The following is a 21,634-nucleotide window of genomic DNA, read 5'->3' as shown; positions in this document are numbered from 1 at the left end:
GAAGAGCCTAGAAATTGTCAAGAGTCTGTTTGTTAATGATGGCATTAGCAGAATAGAGAGGTGACCAAAGTCCAGAAAACAGTTGTGGGAGCAGTGTTCGGCTCCCTGATAGTTACCACAAGGTATGGTGAAGCATAAATGAAAAAAAAATGGGAGTTTGTCAGAAATAATCATGAGAGATTTTAACCTACATAAAACCTGGAATAGTCAGATGGGCAAAGACAGTTGAGAAGAAGAACTCATAGAATGTTTTTGGGATAGTTTCTTAGAACTGCATATTCTGGGCCAATCAGATGGCAGATTGTTCTAGATGTGTTATTATACAACAAGATCAGATTTGTTAACAATCTCATCATGAAAGTGCTCCTGGATGGGCAGAAATATGTGTGAATTTTACATTTGGTTTCACGAAGAGAGGAGGCGGTCTGAAACTATTCTTTTAAAACTTAAGGGCAATTATGAGGGCATGAAAGCAGAGCTTCCTAAAATGAATTGGCAAATTAGGTTAAATAATGGGTCAATAGAAATGCAGCAGCAGTCATTTAAGGCGATATCTCAAAATACACACAATAGATAATTGTTAGAAAAAAATCCAAGGTTAAAGATAATATCAAACATTGGACGGGAAAATTTCTGGCTGTAACAGCTACTCCTTTTTTTTGAGGTATTTTAGGTGCTGGAGGTGGTTTCCTCGATTTCCAGGAGCAGCAATTACTGTTTTATATGCGGTTGCATTGTTTTGGAACTTGGGAAAAAAAAGTCAAACAACAGTTTTAAAAGGGAGAAGAGCAGACAAAGGAAGTACGTGGTGAGGTCAGTGCAGGAGAGAGAGAGAGGGGGGGAACCTGCACAGTTACCACCTTTGCTGTTTGAGTTCATGTATCGTTGGACATCGGAGAGCATCTGAGAAAATTAACAAACAGTGAAATTCACAACTGATCTTGGATAACCGTTGGGCGAAGTTCACAAAACAAAATCCGATAAGTTAATCGTTGTTTTTAAATGTGGCCTACAGAGAATCTGCAGGAGTGAGTAGAGTGGATTCTTTCTTGATTATATGTTTTTGGAGATATGTCTCTTGATTAAACTTAAAATATAAGCCATAACTATTCATTTAACCTGGGGCAGTATTTGTAGAGGACTAAGATGGTGTTATTTTCTGGGTCTGTAGATTGTGAAGGAGCAAAAATGGCCTTTAATAGAGTGATGTGTACTTCTTGTCAGATGTGGGAGTGTAAAGAGAGTTTAAGGGTTACTGCGGATTATATCTGCCATAAATACTGTTGGCTGCTGATCTTATCAGATCGAATGGATCGGTTAGAAAGACAGTTAGAAGCAATAAGGAATTTGCAACAGCCATAGTATGTGATGGATGGCAGTTAGAGAAAGGGGGGGGAAGGTCTCAGATACAGTCACATAGATGGGTTAACTCCAGGAAAGGTAAAAGAGATAGGTAGTTAGTGCAGGAGCTTTTGTGGATATACCCATTTCAAACAGGTATGCTGTTTTGGAAAATGTAGGGAGTGGTGGATTCTCAGGGGAACGTAGTGCGAAAAGCCAAGTTTCTGGTATTGAGACTGGCTCTAATGCAATGAGGGGTACGTCGGGTTCCAAGAGATCAATTGTGTTAGGCGATTATTTAGTCCGAGGTACAGGCAGATGTTTCTGTGGCCAGCAGCGAAAAAGCAAGAATGGTATGTTGCTTCCGTGGTGCCAAGATCAATGATGTCTCAGAGAGGCTACAGAATGTTCTCACAGGAGAGAGGGACCAGCAAGAGGTCATTGTCCACATTGCAACCAACGATATAGGAATGGAAAAGGTTGAGATTCTGAATGGAGATTACAGACAGGCAGAAATTTAAAAAGGAGGTCCTCGAGAGTAGTAATATCTACGAGTAGTAATATCCCCAGTGCTACGAGCTAGTGAGGGCAGGAATAGGAGGATAGAGCAGATGAATGCATGGCTGAGGAGCTGGTGAATGGGGGAAGGATTCACATTTTTGGATCATTGGAATCTCTTTTGGGGTAGAAGTGACCTGTACAAGAAGGACGGATTGCACCTAAATTGGAAGGGGACTAATATACTGGCAGGGAAATTTGCTAGAACTGCTTGGGAGGATTTAAACTAGTAAGGTGGGGGTGGTGGGACCTAAGGAGATAGTGAGGAAAGAGATCAATCTGAGACTAGTACAGTTGAGAACAGAAGTGAGTCAAACAGTCAGGGCAGGCAGGGACAAGGTAGGACTAATTAAACTGCTTTTATTTCAATGCCTAACAGGAAAGGCAGATGAACTCAGGGCATGGTTAGGAACATGGGACTGGGATATCATAGCAATTACAGAAACATGACTCAGGGATGAGCAGGACTGGCAGCTTAATGTTCCAGGATACAAATGCCACAGGAAGGATAGAAAGGGAGGCAAGGGAGGAGGTGGGGGGGGGGGGGGGGGGCATTTTTGATAAGGGATAGCATTGCAGCTGTGCTGAGGGAGGATATTCCCGGGAATACATCCAGGGAAGTTATTTGGGTGGAACTGAGAAATAAGAAAGGGATGATCACCTATAGACCCCGTTATAGTCAGAGGGAAATTGAGAAACAAACTTGTAAGGGGATCTCAGCTATCTGTAAGAATAATAGGGTGGTTATGGTAGGGGATTTTAACTTTCCAAACATCGACTGGCACTGCCATAGTGTTAAAGGTTTAGATGGAGAGGAATTTGTTAAGTGTGTACAAGACAATTTTCTGATTCAGTATGTGGATGTACCTACTAGAGAAGGTGCAAAGCTTGACCTACTCTAGGGAGATAAGGCAGGGAAGGTGACTGAGTTGTCAGTGGGGGAGCACTTTGGGGCCAGCAACCATAATTCTACTAGATTTAAAATAGTGATGGAAAAGGATGGACCAGATCTAAAAGTTGAAGTTCTAAATTGGAGAAAGGCCAATTCTGACAGTATAAGGCAAGAACTTTTGAAAGCTGATTGGGGGCAGATGTTCGCAGGTAAAGGGATGACTGGAAAATGGGAAGCTTTCAGAAATGAGATAACGAGAATCCAGAGAAAGTATATTCCTGTTAGGGTGAAAGGAAAGGCTGGTAGGTATAGGGAATGCTGGATGACTAAAGAAATTGAGTGTTTGGTTAAGAAAAAGAAGGAAGCATATGTAAGAAATAGACCGGATAGATTGAGTGACTCCTTAGAAGAGTATAAAGGAAGTAGGAGTATACTTAAGAGGGAAATCAGGAGGGTAAAAAGGGGACCTGAGATAGCTTTGGCAAATAGAATTAAGGAGAATCCAAAAGGTTTTTACAAATACATTAAGGACAAAAGGGTAACTAGGGAGAGAATAGGGCCTCTCAAAGATCAGGATTGTGGCCTTTGTGTGGAGCCATGGAAAATGGGGGAGATACTAAATGAGTATCAGTATTTACTGTGGAAACTTATAGAGAAATAGATGGTGACACCTTGCAAAATGTCCATATTACAGAGGAGGAAGTGTTGGATGTCTTGAAATGGGTAAAGTTGGATAAATCCCCAGGACCTGATCAGGTGTACCCTAGAACTCTGTGGGAAGCTAGAGAAGTGATTGCTGGGCATCTTGCTGAGTTATTTGTATCATCAATAGTCACAGGTGAGGTGCCGGAAGACTGGACGTTGGCTAACGTGGTGCCACTGTTTAAGAAGGGTGGTAAGGACAAGCCAGGGAACTATAGACCAGTGAGCCTGACGTCGCTGGTGGGCAAGTTGTTGGAGGGAATCCTGAGGGACAGGATGTACATGTATTTGGAAAGGCAAAGACTGATTAGGGATAGTCAACATGGCTTTGTGCGTGGGAAATCATGTCTTACAAATATGATTGAGTTTTTTGAGGAAGTAACAAAGAGGATTGATGAGGGCAGAGCAGTAGATGTGATCTATATGGACTTCAGTAAGGCGTTTGACAAGGTATCCCATGGGAGACTGGTTAGCCTGGTTAGATTTCAAGGAAGGATACAGAACTGGCTCAAAGGTAGAAGACAGAGGGTGATGCTGGAGGGTTGTTTTTCAGACTAGAGGCCTGTGACCAGTGGAGTGCCACAAGGATCGCTGCTGAGTCCTCTACTTTTTGTCATTTACATAAATGATTTGGATGTGAGGACAAGAGGTACAGTAAGTAAGTTTGCAGATGACACCAAAATTGGAGGTGTACTGGACAGCGAAGAAGGTTACCACAGATTACAACAGAATCTTGACCAGTTGGGCCAATGGGCTGAGAAGTGGCAGATGGAGTTTAATTCAGATAAATGTGAGGTGCTGCATTTTGGGAAAGCAAATCTCAGCAGGACTATACACTTAATGTTAAGGTGCTCAAGAGTGTTGCTGAACAAAGAGAACTTGGAGTGCAGGTTCATAGCTCCTTGAAAGTGGAGTCGCAGGTAGATAGGATAGTGAAGAAGGCGTTTGGTGTGCTTTCCTTTATTGGTCAGAGTATTGAGTACAGAAGTTTAGGAGGTCATGCTGTGGCTGTAGAGAACATTGGTTAGGGCACTGTTGGAATATTGCGTGCAATTCTGGTCTCCTTCCTATCGGAAAGATGTTGTGAAACTTGAAAGGCTTCAGAAAAGATTTACAAGGATGTTGCCAGAGTTGAAGGATTTGAGCTACAGGGAGAGGCTTAACAGGCTGGGGCTGTTTTCCCTGGACCGTCAGAGGCTGAGGGGTGACTTACAGAGGTTTACAAAATTATGAGGGGCATGGATAGGATAAATAGGCAAAGTCTTTTCCCTGGGGTCAGGGAGTCCAGAACTAGAGAGCATGGGTTTAGGGTGAGAGGGGAAAGATATAAAAGAGACATACGGGGCAACCTTTTCTCACAGAGAGTGGTAAGCGTTTGGAATGATCTGCCAGTGGAAGTGGTGGAGGCTAGTACAATTGTAATGTTTGAAAGGCGTTTGGGTGGGTATATGAATAGGAAGGGTTTGGAGGGATATGGGCCAGGTGCTGGCCGGGTGGGACCAGATTGTGTTGGGGTATCTGGTCGGCATGGACGGGTTGGACAGAAGGAGCTTGTTCAACCTCTCCCTGTAGCTCAAATCCTCCAACCCTGGCAACATCCTTGTAAAACTTTTCTGAACCCTTTCAAGTTTCACAACATCTTTTCGATAGGAAGAAGACCAGAATTGCACACAATATTCCAACAATGGCCTAACCAATACAGCCGGAATACAGTCCTGTACAGCCGCAACATGACCTCTCAACTCCTGTAATTGTATACCACTGTGTTGCTACCTTTGTCACTCTTAGGTAAGGTACAAGAGATTGTGATGGTGATGTCTGTAAGGTATGAATCTCTCAGGTCGTTGCGTGACTTACCAGTGGGACTGCTCTTTCAGCTCTGATACGTGCCCCCTGATGTTCGTTGGGAGAACTTCACAAGGTTGATGGGGCGGGTGTACTGTAGTTTTTTTCTAGTGTCTTGATCATTTTGGAAATGGTGGTGGGGTGCTTTGTCCATATTTATTCCTTTTTAACTTTTCTGTAATTGTTTGGTACAAGTGAATGGTTCGCGAAGCTATTCCAAAAGCAGTTAATAGTCCAGTGCGTTCGTATAGAGCTGAATTCAGATGTACACCAGACCAGGTTGCAAAAGCAGATTTCCCTTCTGAAAGGATATTCGTGAACTTATCAGCTTTTAATGCAAATTTATGACATTTTTATGTTTGCCAATTTCAGATTTATTAATTGATTGATTTTTAAAAAATTTTAAATTCCACCAGTTGCTATGCAGAGATTTGAACTGTGTCTCAAAACACAGCCTGGGACACTGGATTAGGACTCCAATGACAATAACCATTATGCCACCATTTTGCACTACAGAGTACGCAAACATCTTTCCAAAAGGATTGAGACACCAGAAATATGCAATATGAGCCAGGATTTTTGAAGTAACTAGCTTAGAAAGATGAATTATATATGTTAAAAGTTTTCTAGTTGGTTTGAACTGAAGTTTCAGTTTGTGATATCAATTATGTCCACTCACCAACATTTGTACCTCCACAGGGTTTGGTATGCTAATCAGAAATGCTTTCATCAATGATCTATGACGTAACTATTTTGAATACTGTACATTGATTAAAGTTCTAACCTTTTCCATTTTTTAAAAATCTCCCATTACTAGAATAAACAATACTAGTGGAGCCGAAATATGTGATGAGTATATTTTTTAAAAAAGCAAGAGTTTCAAATTAAATTGAAATTAGTTGAATTAAAAAGCTTCACATTTTTTGCCGCTTTGTGCTGAAATAGTCTAAACCCAAGTCACCTCTAAACTCACCAACAAAGTTAGAATGAGCTCATAGAATTTGTCCACATAAGACACTCCTAAGTTTATTAGAACTGTTTTGAATTTGCCTTGCTTCCTGTCTGGCTCAAGCAGATTGCAAAGTATCTTGTCTGGCTCGAGCAGATTGTAGTGTATTTTGATATGTACCATGGGGCTTGTTTTGGACAGACTGAGCTTAACTTTGGACAGAATTTTGGCAATTATTTTTTTCAGTATATATAAACCATGCTTTTAAAAATGAGAAAAATAAAGAGTGAATGCTGGCTAATGATGTACTCAAAACAACGGGAAATAAAATGTAGTGTGTCTGTCAGAGAGATATTGTATTTTTAATCCATTTTTCCCCTTTCCTACCACTGGTAGTGTTTGTAGAGTCAGGCACCACTGAATCATCGTGGGGTAAGGATTGAGACTGAACAATGTTTTAAAAATGAATATTTCATCCAGGAATGTATACTTTATATTAGAAAACAAAATTAGACTATTCATTTTGCGGGAAGTGTCTCCTCACTTTTTCTCTTCCAATATTTTTCAATCAATCTTGTGTAACATTATTATTGCTCTTCCAGCTTAACCTCTGTTTGAGATACCTTCAGATGAATACTAGAATATCAAATGTATCTACATGTCACTTCTGTCTATTGAAAGTAACTTGATTAGTGGAACAACAATTCCTTTGGTTGGCAGCCCTGGCAAAGCAGCAGAAATTCTTTCGACTGCACTTTTTAACGAAAATTTGATCATGATTAATTTTAAAAGATTGAGCGTTGGTATGTGTTGAAAAATAATATTCGAATTTGTACAATTAGAAAAAAATATATATTTTACTTTAATCTTTCCTACAGTCCTTTTTGTAAAATAACTCGAGATTTAAGTTCATCTTTTAAACCAGTAACACTGATGCAACAATAAACTCATCAATCACTCATTAATAACTTCACTTTTCTTATTATAGGGAACCAATTGGAAAGAAGAAATCTGGTAAGGACCATTGAATTGTTTGTACTAGTTGTCTATTGCTAAAGCTATTTTAAATTATTGTGGCCAGTAGGAATCTTAGAACACTTCAGAGATTAAGTATGTTTGATTAAATGCAATTTACCATGAGTTTTTGTGAATTGGAAAAATGTTTTACTTACTAACTTGACAACAAATGGATGCAAAGTGAATTTTTAATTTTAAAAATCTGCAAACAATATCCTTTGGGAGGTATAAATATGGTAGGATGGTGAGAAATTCTAAAGACCAGTCCTAAGAACTGCTAATGGGATAATTTATCTGGTAAAATGGTAACAACATCAGCAAGAAGTTTCCACACTCAAAAACCAGACTTCATAGAAACTATATGTAGGCATGGTAGGTGGAGAGTTAGACAACATCCTATGTTCGGGACTCATCAATTGAATATTGCTGAACAAAAATCAGAAATGTTATAAAACTATTAACTGTAGGCTGAAGTACTAAACTATGGATCACTGTTAATAATGGCTTGAGTTGTGGAAGAGTTAATGGCAGCTTGTAAAATTAAAGGGACCTTCTTTATCTAAACAGAGAGCACTGTCACAAATGTTGTGTGATTTGTCTCTCAAACTGCATTTGGACCTTTCAGGAAAAAAAAGAAAGGCCCAAAAGCAAAAGAATTCTCAATTTTGGAACAGATTTTGAGAAGAGTTTGGTAATAGTGATCTGTCATAGTATACAAAAGGAAACTGTGGATTGTGCTTTTTCAAACAATGCAGAAAGTAATTGTTTTAATAAGAGATTTGAAATATGCCATAATTTTACTACTGAACTGGCAACCATTCCTGCAAGTTGAAGACAAATTATGATAGTGTAATTAAATTTAAGGAAGGAATAGATTATGTAACGCATCATCAATACATCTAGATCCAGGATCCCTTATCCATCCCTAGCAATATAAATAAAACTGATCTGATAAGTCATATATGTACATTTAAAAGCTACAGTGGAGGAAAGACAAAGAAGTTACAAATGGGTATCAGGGATATGCTTTGTGTTCCATTATACAGCTGCTGGGTTTCAAATGATTCATTTGTATTCTTGAGGTTCGCTGTCTGTACATTTATGTAAAAATTATGGTCTCACTGCCAATCAGTTTTGAAGTTTCCTATTAAACATTTGGATTAAGTACATGGCTGAACAGGAGTGAAGCAGAGTAATACTTCCTGGTCAGTTCTTTCCTCTGAATTAAGCACTAAGCCAAGTTCTAGGTTAATACAAACCTGTTCAAAACGATGTTACCATTACACTGTAAATGTCCCACTGAATCTTCTTTTGGACTAAGTACTGATTCAGCTGTCTTTTTTTTTAATAAGACAATATAATAACAATGTTTTGGCAAGAATTTCTGCAGAAGTTCCAAAGATACCATCAAACAAACATTTGAAATTATATAATCCACTAAAGAGGAGGGTTGGGTAGCTGCCCAAATAAGAACAAATGTTATAATATCTGATCCAAAAGTTGTTAACAGCCCTCCATGTGAGTTTAATACTGAATGACAAAATATTATGGTTGGAAATGAGAAATTGAAGTCAGTGAGGAACTTGTCCATGTGAACTCCTCAAATCTGAAGGGTCAGGCTGGATGCTTTCCAATGAGGAACTATGTTTATTTTCTTTGGGTGTAATCTAGAAGAGCAAATTAACCTCCTATTCTAGAGCCGCCTTGGGTCTCACCCTGTTGAAATAATTGGGATGGAAACTAAGTTGACTTCAGATGTCTGATTAATCTAGTTTCTCTGGAGGTTGAAGTTGAATGGATGACTTAATAGGAGTGCAATCTATCTGCAGCTTTTAAAGCACAAGAATATATTGGTTCATTATCTTAGATGATGTAGTTGGATAAAAATGTCATCTTCTCATGTTTTAGAAATAAGGTGATCAACCATGTAATTTATGCCAATGAAAGCAATAAGCAATAGAAAAAACACTAAAGTTGTAAAGCAGAAGAACAGACAGCTTTACATGAAGCTACATTTCCACTGTCAGAAACTGTTTGAACATAGCTAAAAATTGATCTGGTGGCAAAAGAAAATAGTACTGACATTTTATAAGTGATAGTATAAGTGTACCATACACTAGATGCATGCAAACATGCTCCCATGCTTGGTTCTTCCGACTGGTCCTTTGAAATTCAGCCCTGATGTGTTAAGAGCTCACATAGGTCAATGACATAAATTAAAATGCCCAATACCTTAAGAACAGCATTTCATCATGCCATTGTTCGAAAAAATGTTAACACGGTTTCTGCATTTCTGATCAATATACAATAACATGAACATTTTATGTATCATTTGTGTAGATCAACAAAACAGGCTGTGACTTTTTGCATTCCCATATTCAGTAAATTATACACAGGGTAAATTTGCTGACATTGCATATAGTTCACTTTCTCAACATCTCAGTTCAAAGCCTTTGTAAAAATGATTTCATTTTTCCTCATGTGTACTTTCATTCATTTTCCTCATTAGGGCTTGCAATAATCCAGAGAACGGCTTCGTTTCTAAAGAGAGGTATTAGAGATACTTGCTTGGCCATTACTGAAATGATCCTTAACATTGCTGGATGGTCTTAAACTGTAATGATTTTGGACCATGCAGCCAGCTGATTGGCAGTGGATGGGGCCAGCTTAATGCTAAATGTGGTGTGGTTCATGCATGCTGAATAACTTTGCATTATTGATTACAAATTGATTAATTGGGATGAAAAATGTTCTCTCACTGCATTCAACTTTCTTCTTGGTAAGGTTCACTCAAGCTGTTGCATACAAAAGAAGGTGTTTTATTTACAAACTTTATAGAGGTGCACTATTTTTCAAGTAATTATCTACTAACCCTTTCACAGGCACAAAACAACTTGGATGGTAAATTTCAGAGTTCAGAATTTTTTTTAAAAAAGGCATATGTTGAATTTTAAATGTCTGCCAGTCTCATGTTTAACTTGCCTTTTAAAATTTGAAATAACAAATAAAAAGAAATCTCGTACACAATATTGTGGTACCTCATTCTGATGAGAGAAAACAAGAGGCCTGTAAGAGGGTTAATTAGCAATGATGGATTTAAAACTACACTTAATCCAAGAAGTTACTTGGAGCTTTCTGTCTCACTTGTTATCACTGAATCCACAATTTTCTTTTCACACCACTTTCCACAGAATGTTTTGGATGTGAACCACTGAATTATGTTTTGAAGCTATACTTCAAACTGGATTGGAAACACAGAATATGTTTATGCAGAAGTTTTATACATATGGTGTATGATGTAAGACCAAGGAAATGGGCAGAAACAGGAAGTTGTGGTAGAGCAGGGATGCAATTGCTTGTACTGTTTTGATTGTTCATAGGTTTAAATATTAAATTTCACACAGACACTGCTTATTTTATTAAAGTTTCATTTATATCTTATTTTAAAGTGATTTTGCAAAAAAAAAGATTTACACCAATTTAAGCTACTGAGTCATTGTTTAGTTCATGCTTAATTGTTACTTTAGAAGCTTTAAAGGGAAATGATAACTTTTGGAAAAATGTCTCTTCTTACTCAATGCATATTGTTTAAAATCCTGACAAAACTCAGCAGGTCACCACCAGAACACGAGGTATCAAGTTCACTTACACATTGTGGTCAGTGTTGATTCAGAACTGTGATATGCCTCTTCATCATATCACTCTTCTTCTGAATATAGAATTGTAACTGTTAAATAGAACTTCTACAAAGTTGTACGATACTGAGTTATTATAAATATTAACTTTCACAGTTTCATCAGGTAAATGGATTGATGTATTTTTCCATGTTTTTCTATTGTTCTTGAAAACTGTTGTTAGCAGTATTGGTTACATAGACGTTAGATGTCTACATCTTCTAAAAATAACTTTCCTTTGAGTGAACTTCAATGTGTGAAGGCAAATGTATGAATATTAGCTGATAACATCTACTTCAGTTCATTGTTACATCACTCCTGCAGGTCCAAAGTGAACTCAAATACATCAAATCAAATCAGGAACTGTCCTAATCTCTGGCTCAGTATCACATTGCTGATAAACAAATTTACCTTTGAACTGTTGGAGAGTGGATCCCTAGGTTGGATTGAGATTTGCAGCTGCAGTTTAAAATTTGCCACAAATCTTGAAATCAATCAGAGAGGCCTTCAAGGTAATTGATGTACGAAATGAAAAATTTAAAAAATGCTTTGAATAAGTAGGGAATGCTTTTTTTTTTGAAGCTAGAATTGAGATGGAGAAGATATATTATTTTCAGGCTGGTCTATGTTACCCAACCTGGGAATAGTTAAATGAGACCAAGCTTTTGGTCACCTCTCCTACCATCCCCTTTGGCTGATCGAACGTATTTAAATTAAACCTCTGATGATTTATCATGTTGGGGACCCAATACAAATACAAATTGTTGATATTAAGTGCACAAAGTGTTAAATTAGCCAGGAATACACATCTGATTTGATGAAAATGTAAACAATTAAGGATCAAAAGCTACAGATGTGTTTCTCACAAAATACAAAACAAGCTCAAAATGACAGAATCCTCATTCTAAAAGCATTTCAAGGCTAGATGAACACCCAGCAATTGAGGTATTGCCTGGCATTTTTTGACTTCTGAGTGTTTAGGAATTAAATTTAGTTAATAGAAACATATTTCGAAATTTAAAAGACAAACAACTAATCCCTGCTGTATGTATTTTGCAATACTTCCTTTTGATTGTGATATGTGTATTAGCATTACAAGACAGAGCATTGTACTTGGTGTATTGCTCTTTTCCCTTGAGTTTTCAAATTTGATTTTCCACAAGCAAGTGAGATTTCACAGAGTGCAAGAATGCTTGTGAGTGAACAACACATTCAAAGAGCCACTGCAAGCATAATGGAGACATGGTTTCCTCCTGTATCCTTCGAGTAGTGAAAGTTGTGTTAAACTGACTGTCATTTAACCCAAACATCTCTAGAGATAGATCCCTAATAGGATCTCATCATTGGCCACAAACTTTGCAGGATGTGGTTTGATGAAATGGATGACCAGGGATGTACAGAAACATGACAAGCTAATCACTTCTTGGCCAATATTCCTTCAGAGAAGGATAGAATCTGAAATGTATGCTGGTTTTGATACATTTGGTATTGCTTGAATTTGCTCCCATGCATTCTATTAAAACGACACGATTCTTAAGAAAACCCCATCATTTCCTCTGTCCACTATCAAGTTTCCTCCTTACAAATTGCCTTTTGTAAAGTGCAGTTCCAAATATAGTGGCAGCCTCACGAGTCCTTGTCATTCTTTTGTATTTTCATGTGCACAAGGAGCTTCAGCAGGGTATTTTATCAAGCAATATGTTTTAACTGAACACAAATCCATTCTCGCTTAGTTCATTTTCATAACTGGTTCACAGGAAATCCAACAATTTTTGTTCATTCCTAGTTGATTTTGAAAAGGTGTCAGTAAACCTTCTTCAGGAACCACTGCAGTCCAAGTTCTATTGGAGCATCCACAATGCTACCAGGAAAGGAACTCCAGGATTTTAACTCAACAGAAGTGATAGAATAGCAATACAAGTCAGGATGGTGTGTGACCCGGAGGGGAACCTGCAGGTCATGGTGTCGCATGTGCCTTTTGCCTTTGGCTTTCTTGGTTGTAGTTGGGTTTTTATGATGCTGTTGAAGGAGGGTCTGCAAGCTGCTGCAGTGCCTCATATTTGGTGCACACTTATGCTAATCTAAATGGTGGTGCAGGGAGTGAATTTTTAAAGGGATGGGGAGCCATCAATTGGATGGCTTTGGTCCTGGAGGATGTCGAACTTCTTGAATGTTGTTGGAGCTGCATCAAGTAGAGAGATTTTAACGTCACTCCTGACTTGTATGTTCTAATGATGGACAGACTCTGCAGATAGAGAAGTTGAGTTACTTTCAGCAGAATCCCCAACTTCTGACCTAATTTTCAAATATTTTTGGTGCTGCTTTTGGCATAAGAATACAGTTATAACACGAAAGGAAGCCCCTCATGTCCTTTGTGACTCTTTGTAACAGCAACACTTTGTCACTTTCCTGATAAAGCTAACATCATTTATTTTCGTCAGGTTATCTTCCAGTTTCCTTTTGAGAACCTCTGCCTTCAGTACACGCTTGGCACTTTCCAGATCCAAACTGCTTGCTGTGCAAAGAAACACAAAGGTTTTTCTCATCCAAAAAGCAGAAATTGCTGAACAAACTCAGCAGATCTGGCAGCATCTGTGGGGAGAAAAAAGTTAACATTTGAGTCCAATGGTATCACTGGACTCAAAATGTTGACTCTGCTTTCTCTCCATAGATGTATCGAGACATGCTGAGTTTCTCCAGCAATTTCTGTTTTTGTTTCAGATCTTCAGCATCCACAGTTCTTTATTTTAAGGTTTTTCATCCTGTTGCCTTTGGTTATTTTGTCTTCATTCACTCTAAATTTGTTCCTCTGATTCCCAATGTTACTGCAAATATGTTTCAATGTACTCTGTCCAAACCCCTAATGATTACAAACATCTTTATCAATTGTTTTCACTACCATTTTTCTGGCAAGGAAAGTCCCATTTTCTCCATGCTATCCACATAACTGAAGGTTTTCTTACTTTGGACTGTTTTCTGCACTTTCTGTAAAGCGACCACATGTCTACCTAAATTATGGAGCCCAGATTTAAACAAAATGTTTCAGTTAAGGACCAACCAATGTGTTTTAAAAATATTTACTGTAACTTTCGTGCTTTTATACTTTTGTACTTCATGCCTCTCTTTATAAAGCCTAGAATACCTATGTCTTATTAACCGCTTTCTTAACCTCATTCATCTCACTGGGATTGAAAAACCTGGCTGACACCAGTTCCTCCAGTCCATCTATTCTACTGTTTTGTAGGAATGAGATAATTTTAGCATTGTTAACTTTTCCCTTAAATGAAATAAATTAGCTCAACATAATTACAGTGTACCATAAAACAAGTCCTGTGGAAGCAAAATATTATGGTTGTTTACTGAGCATTTTCATTTTCATACACCTTAGATCTGCTTTATAAAAAGCATGTGTGTGAGTTGATCCTTCTGTATCTTCAGTACAAATACGTTAGCAGAGATAAGCTGAGAGGATTAAACTTCCCTTGTATTGCCGCTGGATATTGTCGCACATGTTTTCATTTAAAATTTAATGCAGGCATTGAACATTTGGTTCTCAGTCAGATTCTTGATTGAGAGCAGACGTACATTTTTCCACAGAAAATATGGTATCTGCCTCGTGACATATTCTGGTAACTTTCAGATAGCAATTTCTTTTGTTATCACTTGCATCTCAATTTTGCTTTTCCATAGTATTTTGTAGTCTTGGAATATACTCATGTATCCTTTTTTTTTCAAAAGTATTTAACATTTGTCAAAGATGAAATTAAAATTGTTTTAATTATGTGCTAAATGTACACATAGAACAGATTCATTAGTGTCTATTTTCCCTTCAGACTAATATGAAGGATTGCCCATTTCCATATAATGCTAACTGAATACAAAACCAGTAGAAAGACACATGCAATTATCTTCTATTTCTGCGAGATGATAACTCTTTACATGTGCCAGCACCCATGATATGTGATCAGTTATGTCAGGCCATATCATGTGTGTGATGAGGTAGGTTTTTGATGCCAAAATACACCAAAACTGCAAAGCGTATTCTTGTGATTCACAGGGATGGGTGGTGCCTGAACAAATGAAAGATTATTTGTAGTTTGTCCTGATTGTAATTTAATTGGGGAAATTTATATGAAGGATGGAAAGTCTCATTTTGTTTCTTTTGATGTGTTTTTATTCACTCTTGGGATGTGGGCATTTCTGGCTGGGCCAGGATTTATTGCCTAACCCTAGTTGCCCTTGAGAAGCTGGTTGTGAGCTGTAGTCTTGAACCACTGCAATCTGTATGCTATAGCTGGATCTTTTTAAAGTTTTGCTCTTCCAATTTTTACTGGCTTTCTTGGCTGTCAGCTGCAGATGAAAATGCAACAACCTCAGCTGACCTAATTTTGATTTTATTTGGTATGTAATTATAATAAAGTGATATTTTCATTGTGATGGTAGCCAGCATTACAAAATACCTGCAGAATAGGAAATGCCTATTTAGAATTTTTCAATATTTATTCCATAATTATTTTTACATGTATCCTGTAGTTTGTGAATGGTATCCTTTTTTAATTTAAAAGTACTTGTGCTTTAAAACCCATGGTACTCCACTTAAAGGATAATACATTATTCACGATGTTTCTAATTACTTTCCAATGCCAATCTTGCAATTGTCAGTGATTTTTTTGGATCAAGATATAATGTCCTAGAGAGCACAGAAAAGAGAGAAATTCTTTTATTTGAGAAAACATATAATCAGAAAAGCTGAGTTTAAAAAATTCCTTTCTTAAAATGTCCCCTGCTTGATGATTTGCAACTACTGCAAATACATTGTTGTATAAGAAACAGTAGGTTAATAAAAATTTGCATTGAATGTTGTATTTTAAAGAACTATCATTAGAATGGAGTCTAAACATTTATATTTAATAATCAATATTTCATATTAAGGTTATTCATTTGATACATTTTGAGAATCCATTTCAATATCAATGCATTTAACATTTGTTAATTCAAATTATTTACTGTTTCTTCATGTCCTGTTTACTGCTCTTTTTAGCATAGTGCTCTTTTCCAGTAATATCACTGTTAATTTAGAGTTACCTTGAGCAATATACAGTTATTTTCATGCTATCTAATGTTTATGGTTGTCTTATTTACACTTTTGTGTGATTAGATTTGAGTCTTTCATGACCGAACAAACTAAGCTTTGCAAGAGAGCGGGCTAAGATATTGTTCTTATCCTTCAATTTTGTTCTGGCTAATAAATTGAATTGGTTTTAGAGATATTTTTCTACTGTTCTTTGTGGTTAAGAATTAATCATTTGATTTTTATCCTAAGCATGTTGCATGAACTCCACTTATGCTCAGATTTGGTTAGAGCATTTGAAACTGCTGTTGTTCACTATATTAGGGGAGAATATAATTTTGGCATCAAAAACATGACTCCTGGCTGCAGTTCAGATCTTCTAGCAGTTGAGTGAGTGAGTTATAGGAGAATTCCTGGCAACCTAACTGAGTGCCAGGAAATAGCAGCAGTCCCACTCTGAAACTTCTATTGCTTTTCAACTCAGTTTCACAGTCATTTTCACGGTTTAATAGTAATGAGTTCTTGTTCAATTCTACCTGGTTTGTGCAAGGTTGGTATCGCTTTGTTAAGCACATGCCCATAGAACATGCACGTACTTGCATTTATGGGAGTAGTTTCCAAATCTTTAACTGCTTTGTTGTTAAAGCTCGTGTATACAGCATTCAATATTGATTTTTTTTTTTGGAAGCATAAGAATGTTTAATGAAATGCTGGAGAGTTACCATCCCAGGTAATGATAAGACTGGATAAGTCAATTTCCAAAATGAAACCTCACCTGTTATACAATGAAGTTGTATTTCTATGAATTTGATTGCTATGAGGCTGCCAATGTACAAGTAACAAATGTTTATTAAACAAAAGGGGGAAAAAAGCACATGGTTCTGTCATAAAGAGCAAAAACAATCATCCTTTTTCCCCAGAAATAGCATTAGTAAACATTGATCTAGTCAAGTATGACTTTAAAGTTTCTTAATGAACTGATGAAGATACAACATTGCTTTTGACAAAATTCTGCACATTCACGAGAAATAATTATCTCTCCCAGATGGGCTAATGCACTGACGTTTTCTGTCTATCACTATTTTGAAGCTGCTGAAACAGTTTAATTCTTCTTTCCAGCTCCGGCTCTGATTTCCACAAACTAAACAGCCCTACTTCTGGAATGCAACTGCTTTTGAATCAAACCAGCCTGTGGTCCCTGGCCATCTGTCTTGCTGTAGGTCGTGAAAACCCAAGTCAACAATAATCATGATTATCTCACTCGTTGAGTCATTTTTCAAATTATTATTGTTCAGTCAGGAAATGTGGGTTTCACTGTCTGAGTCGGTACTTATTGCTTCTTTTTAACTGACCTTGTGAAAATATTGCTGAGCTGTTTTTTTTTGAATCCGTGCAGTCATTTTGTTATTGATACATCCAAAATATTTTTAGGGAGGAAAGTTCAACCATTTTTACTCAGTGATGCTGAAGGAACAGCTATATATTTCTAAGTAACTATGGAGAGTGGCTTGGAGAGGAATGTGCAGTTGGTGGGGTTCCTATCTATCTGCTGCCCTTATTCTTTGAGCGGTACTGGTCATAGGTTTGGAAGGTGCTGTCTAAGGATATTGGAGAGTATCCAGTTCATCTTGTAGATGGCACATACTGCTGCTACTGAGCATCAGTGGTAGAGGGGCTGGATGTTTATAAATGTGGTGCCAGTCAAAGGGAGTTGCTTTATCCTGGATGGTGTGAAGCACTTTGAGTATTGTTGGAGCTGCACTCATCCAGGCAAGAGTATTCATTCCCCCTCCAGACTTGTGCCTTTGTAGATGGTGGACAAGCTTTAAAGATTGAGGACATGAGTTATTCACTGCAGGATTCCTAGTCGATGACCTGCTCTTGCAGCTGCAGTATTTTATTGTCTAGTCCAGTTCACTTTCGGGTAACATGCAGGACGTTGATAGTGAGGGATTCAGGGATGGTAATGCCATGGAAGATTAAGGAGAGATGGTTAGATACTCCCTTGATGGAGATGGTCATTAGAACTTAAGAACTGGGAGCAGGAGTATGCTGTTCGGCCCTTCGAGCTTGTTCCACCACTCAATAAGATCATGGCCAATCTTTTCGTGGACTCAGCTCCACTTACCCGCATTTTTTAAAAAAGTATGAACCTTAGCTTTAAAAGCAATTACTGAAGAAGCATCAACTACTTCCCTGGGCAAGGAATTCCACAGATTAACAACCCTCTGGGTGAAGAAGTTCCTTCTCAGTTCAGTTTTAAATCTGCTTCCTGTAATCTTGAGGCCATACCCTCTTGACCTAGTCTCACCCACCTGTGGAAACATCCTATCTATTTCTATTTTATCGATTCCCTTCATAATTTCATATGTTTCTATAAGATCCCCCCTCATTCTTTTGAATTCTAATGAATATAATCCCAATCTACTCAGCCTCTCCTCATGAGCCAACCCCCTCAACTCTGGGATCAACCTAGTGAACCTCCTCTACACCCCTTCCAGCGCCAGTACATCCTTTCTTAAGCAAGGAGACCAAATCTGCACACAGTACTCTAGGTGTGGCCTCATCAATACCTTTTACAGCTGTAACATTACCTCGCTGCTTTTAAACTCAACCCCTTTAGCAATGAAGGACAAAATTCCATTTGTTTTCCTAATTACTTGTTGTACCTGTAGACCAACCTTCTGTGATTCATGCACAAGGGCACCCAGGTCCCTCTGCAAATCAGCATGCTGCAACTTTTTAATCATTTAAGTCATAATCTATTTTGTTATTCTGACCAAAATGTATGACTTCACATTTACTAACATTGTATTCCATTTGCCAGACCTTTGCCCCCACTCACTCAATGTGTCTATGTTCCTCTGCAAAGTTTCACGGTTCTCTGCACACTTTGCTGTGCCACTCATCTTACTGTTATCGGCAAATTTTGATACCGTACAGGGGGTCCACAACACCAAATCATCTATATAAATTGTAAATAATTGTGATCCCAACACTGATCCCTGAGGCACACCACTAGTCATTGCCTGACACTTTTATCTGAAACCTGGATATTGCTCAGGTCGTGCTGTATTTGGGCATGGAACAGCTTCAGGATTACTGGAGAAATTGAGGCTTGGTCAAGAAAAAGAATGAAGAATATGTCAGGTACAGTCAGCAGGGATCAAGTGAATCCTTAAAAGAGTATAAGGGCAGGAGGAGTATACTTTAGAGGGAGTTCGGTAAGGCAAAAAAGGGGCACGAGATAGCTTTGGCGGATAGGGCTAAGGAGAATCCAAAAAAGTTTTACAGATAGATTAATGAGAAAAGAGTAACTAAGGAGAGAATAGGGCCCCTTAAAGATCAGCAAGGCAACCAATGTGTGGGACTGCAGGAGATGGATGAGATGCTAAATCAGTATTTGCATCAGTGTTAACTGTGGAGAAGGATATGGAAGCTAGAGAACTTTAGGAAATAATAGTGATATCTTGAAAAGTATTCGTATTACAGAGCAGAAGGTGTTAGATCTCATAAATGCAAAAAGGTGAATAAATCCCCGGGATCTGATTAGATCTACCCTAGAACCTTATGCGAAGTTAGGAAAGTGATTGCTGTGTCTCTTGCAGAAGTATTTATTATCGATAGCCATGGGTGAGGTGCAGGCAAACTGGAGGTTAGCTACATGGTGCCATTATTTAAGAAAGGTGAAAAGGAAAAGCCAAGGAACAGCAGACAGGTGAGCCTGATGTCAGTGGTGGGTGAGTTGTTGGAGAGAATTCTGAGGAACAGAATTTACATGCATTTGGAAAGGTAGGGACTGATTAGAGATAGTCAACATAGATCTGTGTGGGAAATTGTGTCTCACTAACTTGAATGAGTTTTTTGAAGAAGTGATGAAGAAGATTGATGAAGGCAGATTTGTGAACTTTGTCCATGTGGACTTCAGTAAAGCATTTGACAAGGTTCCGCATGGTAAACTTGTGAGCAAGGTTAAATCAAATGGAATACAGAGAGAACTAGCCATTTGGATCCAAAATTGACTCGAAGATAGGAGACAGAGGGTGGTGGTGGAGATTTGTTTTTCAGACTGGAGGAGTGTGACCAGCTGTGTCACAAGGATCGGTGCTGGATCCATGCTTTTTGTAATTTATGGAAATGATTTGAATGTGAATATTGGAGGTATGGTTGGTAAATTTGCAAATGATACCACAATTGGTAGTGGACAGCAAAGAGGGTTTGAGAGTGGGGTGCTGGAAAAGTACAGCAGGTGAGGTAGCATCTGAGGAGCAGGAGAATCGATGTTTCATGAAGGGCTTATGCCAGAAACCGCACTCCTGACTCTGATGTCCAGCATCTGTAGACTTCACTTTCTCCTAATTGATTTCAATCCTACTGTGAAGCCCTCGTTCCTGATGAAACACTGATTCTCCTGCTCCTCGGATGCTACCTGACTGCTGTGCTTTTCCAGTACCTCACTGTCGACTCTGATCTCCAGCATCTGCAGTCCTCACTTTCTCCCAGCAAAGAGGGTTTCCTCAGAATACAAGGAGACCTTGATCAGATGGATCAATGGGCGGAGGACTGGTAGATGGAGTTTAATCTAGATAAATGTGAGGTGCCCATTTTGGTAGGGCAAACCAGGGCAGGATTTATACACTTAATGGTAGGGTCCTGGGGATTGTTGCCAAACAAAGAGACCTTGGAGTGCAGGTTCATAGTTGCTTGAAAGTGGAGTTGCAGGTGGACAGGGTAGTGAAGAAGGCATTTGGTACTCTTGTCTTTATTGATCATTGCATTGAGTATAGGAGTTAGGAGGTCCTGCTGTGGTTGTACAGGATATTAGTTAGGCCAGTTTTGGAATACGGCATGCAATTCTGGTCTTTCTGCTATCGGAAAGATGCTGTGAAACTTGAAAGGATTTAGAAAAGATTTGCAAGGATGTTGCCAGGGTTGGAGAGTTGATCTATAGGGAAAGGCTGAATAGGCTGAAGCTATTTTCCCTGGATCATCAGAAGCTGAGGAGTGACCTTATGGAAATTTATAAAATCATGAGGCACATGGATAGGGTGAATAGCCAAGGTGTTTTCTCCAGGGTAAGGGAGTCCAGAACTATTGGGAATAAGGTTTGCGGTGAGAGGGGAAAGCTTTGAAAGGGATCCAAGGGGCAAAGTCTTCACGTAGAGGGTTGTGTGTGTGTAATGAGCTATCAGAGGAAGTGGTGGAGGTTAGAACAATTACAAAATTTAAAAGGTATATGAATAGAAAGGGTTTAGAGGGATATGGGGCATATGCTGGCAAATGGGACTAGGTTAATTTAGAATATCTGGTTGGCTTGTACAAGTTGGACCAAAGGGTCTGTTTCGGTGCTGTACATCTCCATGACTTTCACTGACAAATGATGCTGAACATGATACAGTCATTGGCGAATACTCCCACTTCTGGCCTTATGATGGAGAGAAGGTTAATGAAGCAACTGATGGTTAGGTCTGGGACACTACCCTGAGAAACACTTGCTGTGAAGCCCTCAGGTGGCTGACCTCTGACAGCTGCAAAAATATTTCTTTCTGCCTGATTGCAACCACTGAGTGTTTTCCTTGTGATTC

The 21,634-nt window shown here is 38.5% G+C and overlaps 1 protein-coding gene across 2 annotated transcripts in view; it reads left to right on the top strand.

Moving 5' to 3' along the window:
* sh3pxd2b (SH3 and PX domains 2B) overlaps window positions 1-21,634 on the top strand; it is a 337,393-nt gene that overhangs the window by 246,886 nt on the left and 68,873 nt on the right. Inside the window, exons 6-7 of one of the 2 annotated variants that reach the window (XM_043703799.2) lie at window positions 7,276-7,301; window positions 9,814-9,855. In XM_043703799.2, coding sequence (XP_043559734.1) covers window positions 7,276-7,301; window positions 9,814-9,855 — 68 coding nt within the window. The remainder of the gene's footprint in view (window positions 1-7,275; window positions 7,302-9,813; window positions 9,856-21,634) is intronic. The other variant, XM_043703800.2, reaches the window with a different exon arrangement.

The sequence above is a fragment of the Chiloscyllium plagiosum genome, unplaced genomic scaffold (genome assembly GCF_037043375.1).
Source record: "Chiloscyllium plagiosum isolate Xiang-an unplaced genomic scaffold, Cpla_swu_hap1 HiC_scaffold_16, whole genome shotgun sequence".
Classification (NCBI taxonomy): domain Eukaryota; kingdom Metazoa; phylum Chordata; class Chondrichthyes; order Orectolobiformes; family Hemiscylliidae; genus Chiloscyllium; species Chiloscyllium plagiosum.
The sequence above is the reverse complement of the archived record's forward strand: the minus strand, read 5'-3'. Positions and strand labels throughout refer to the sequence as shown.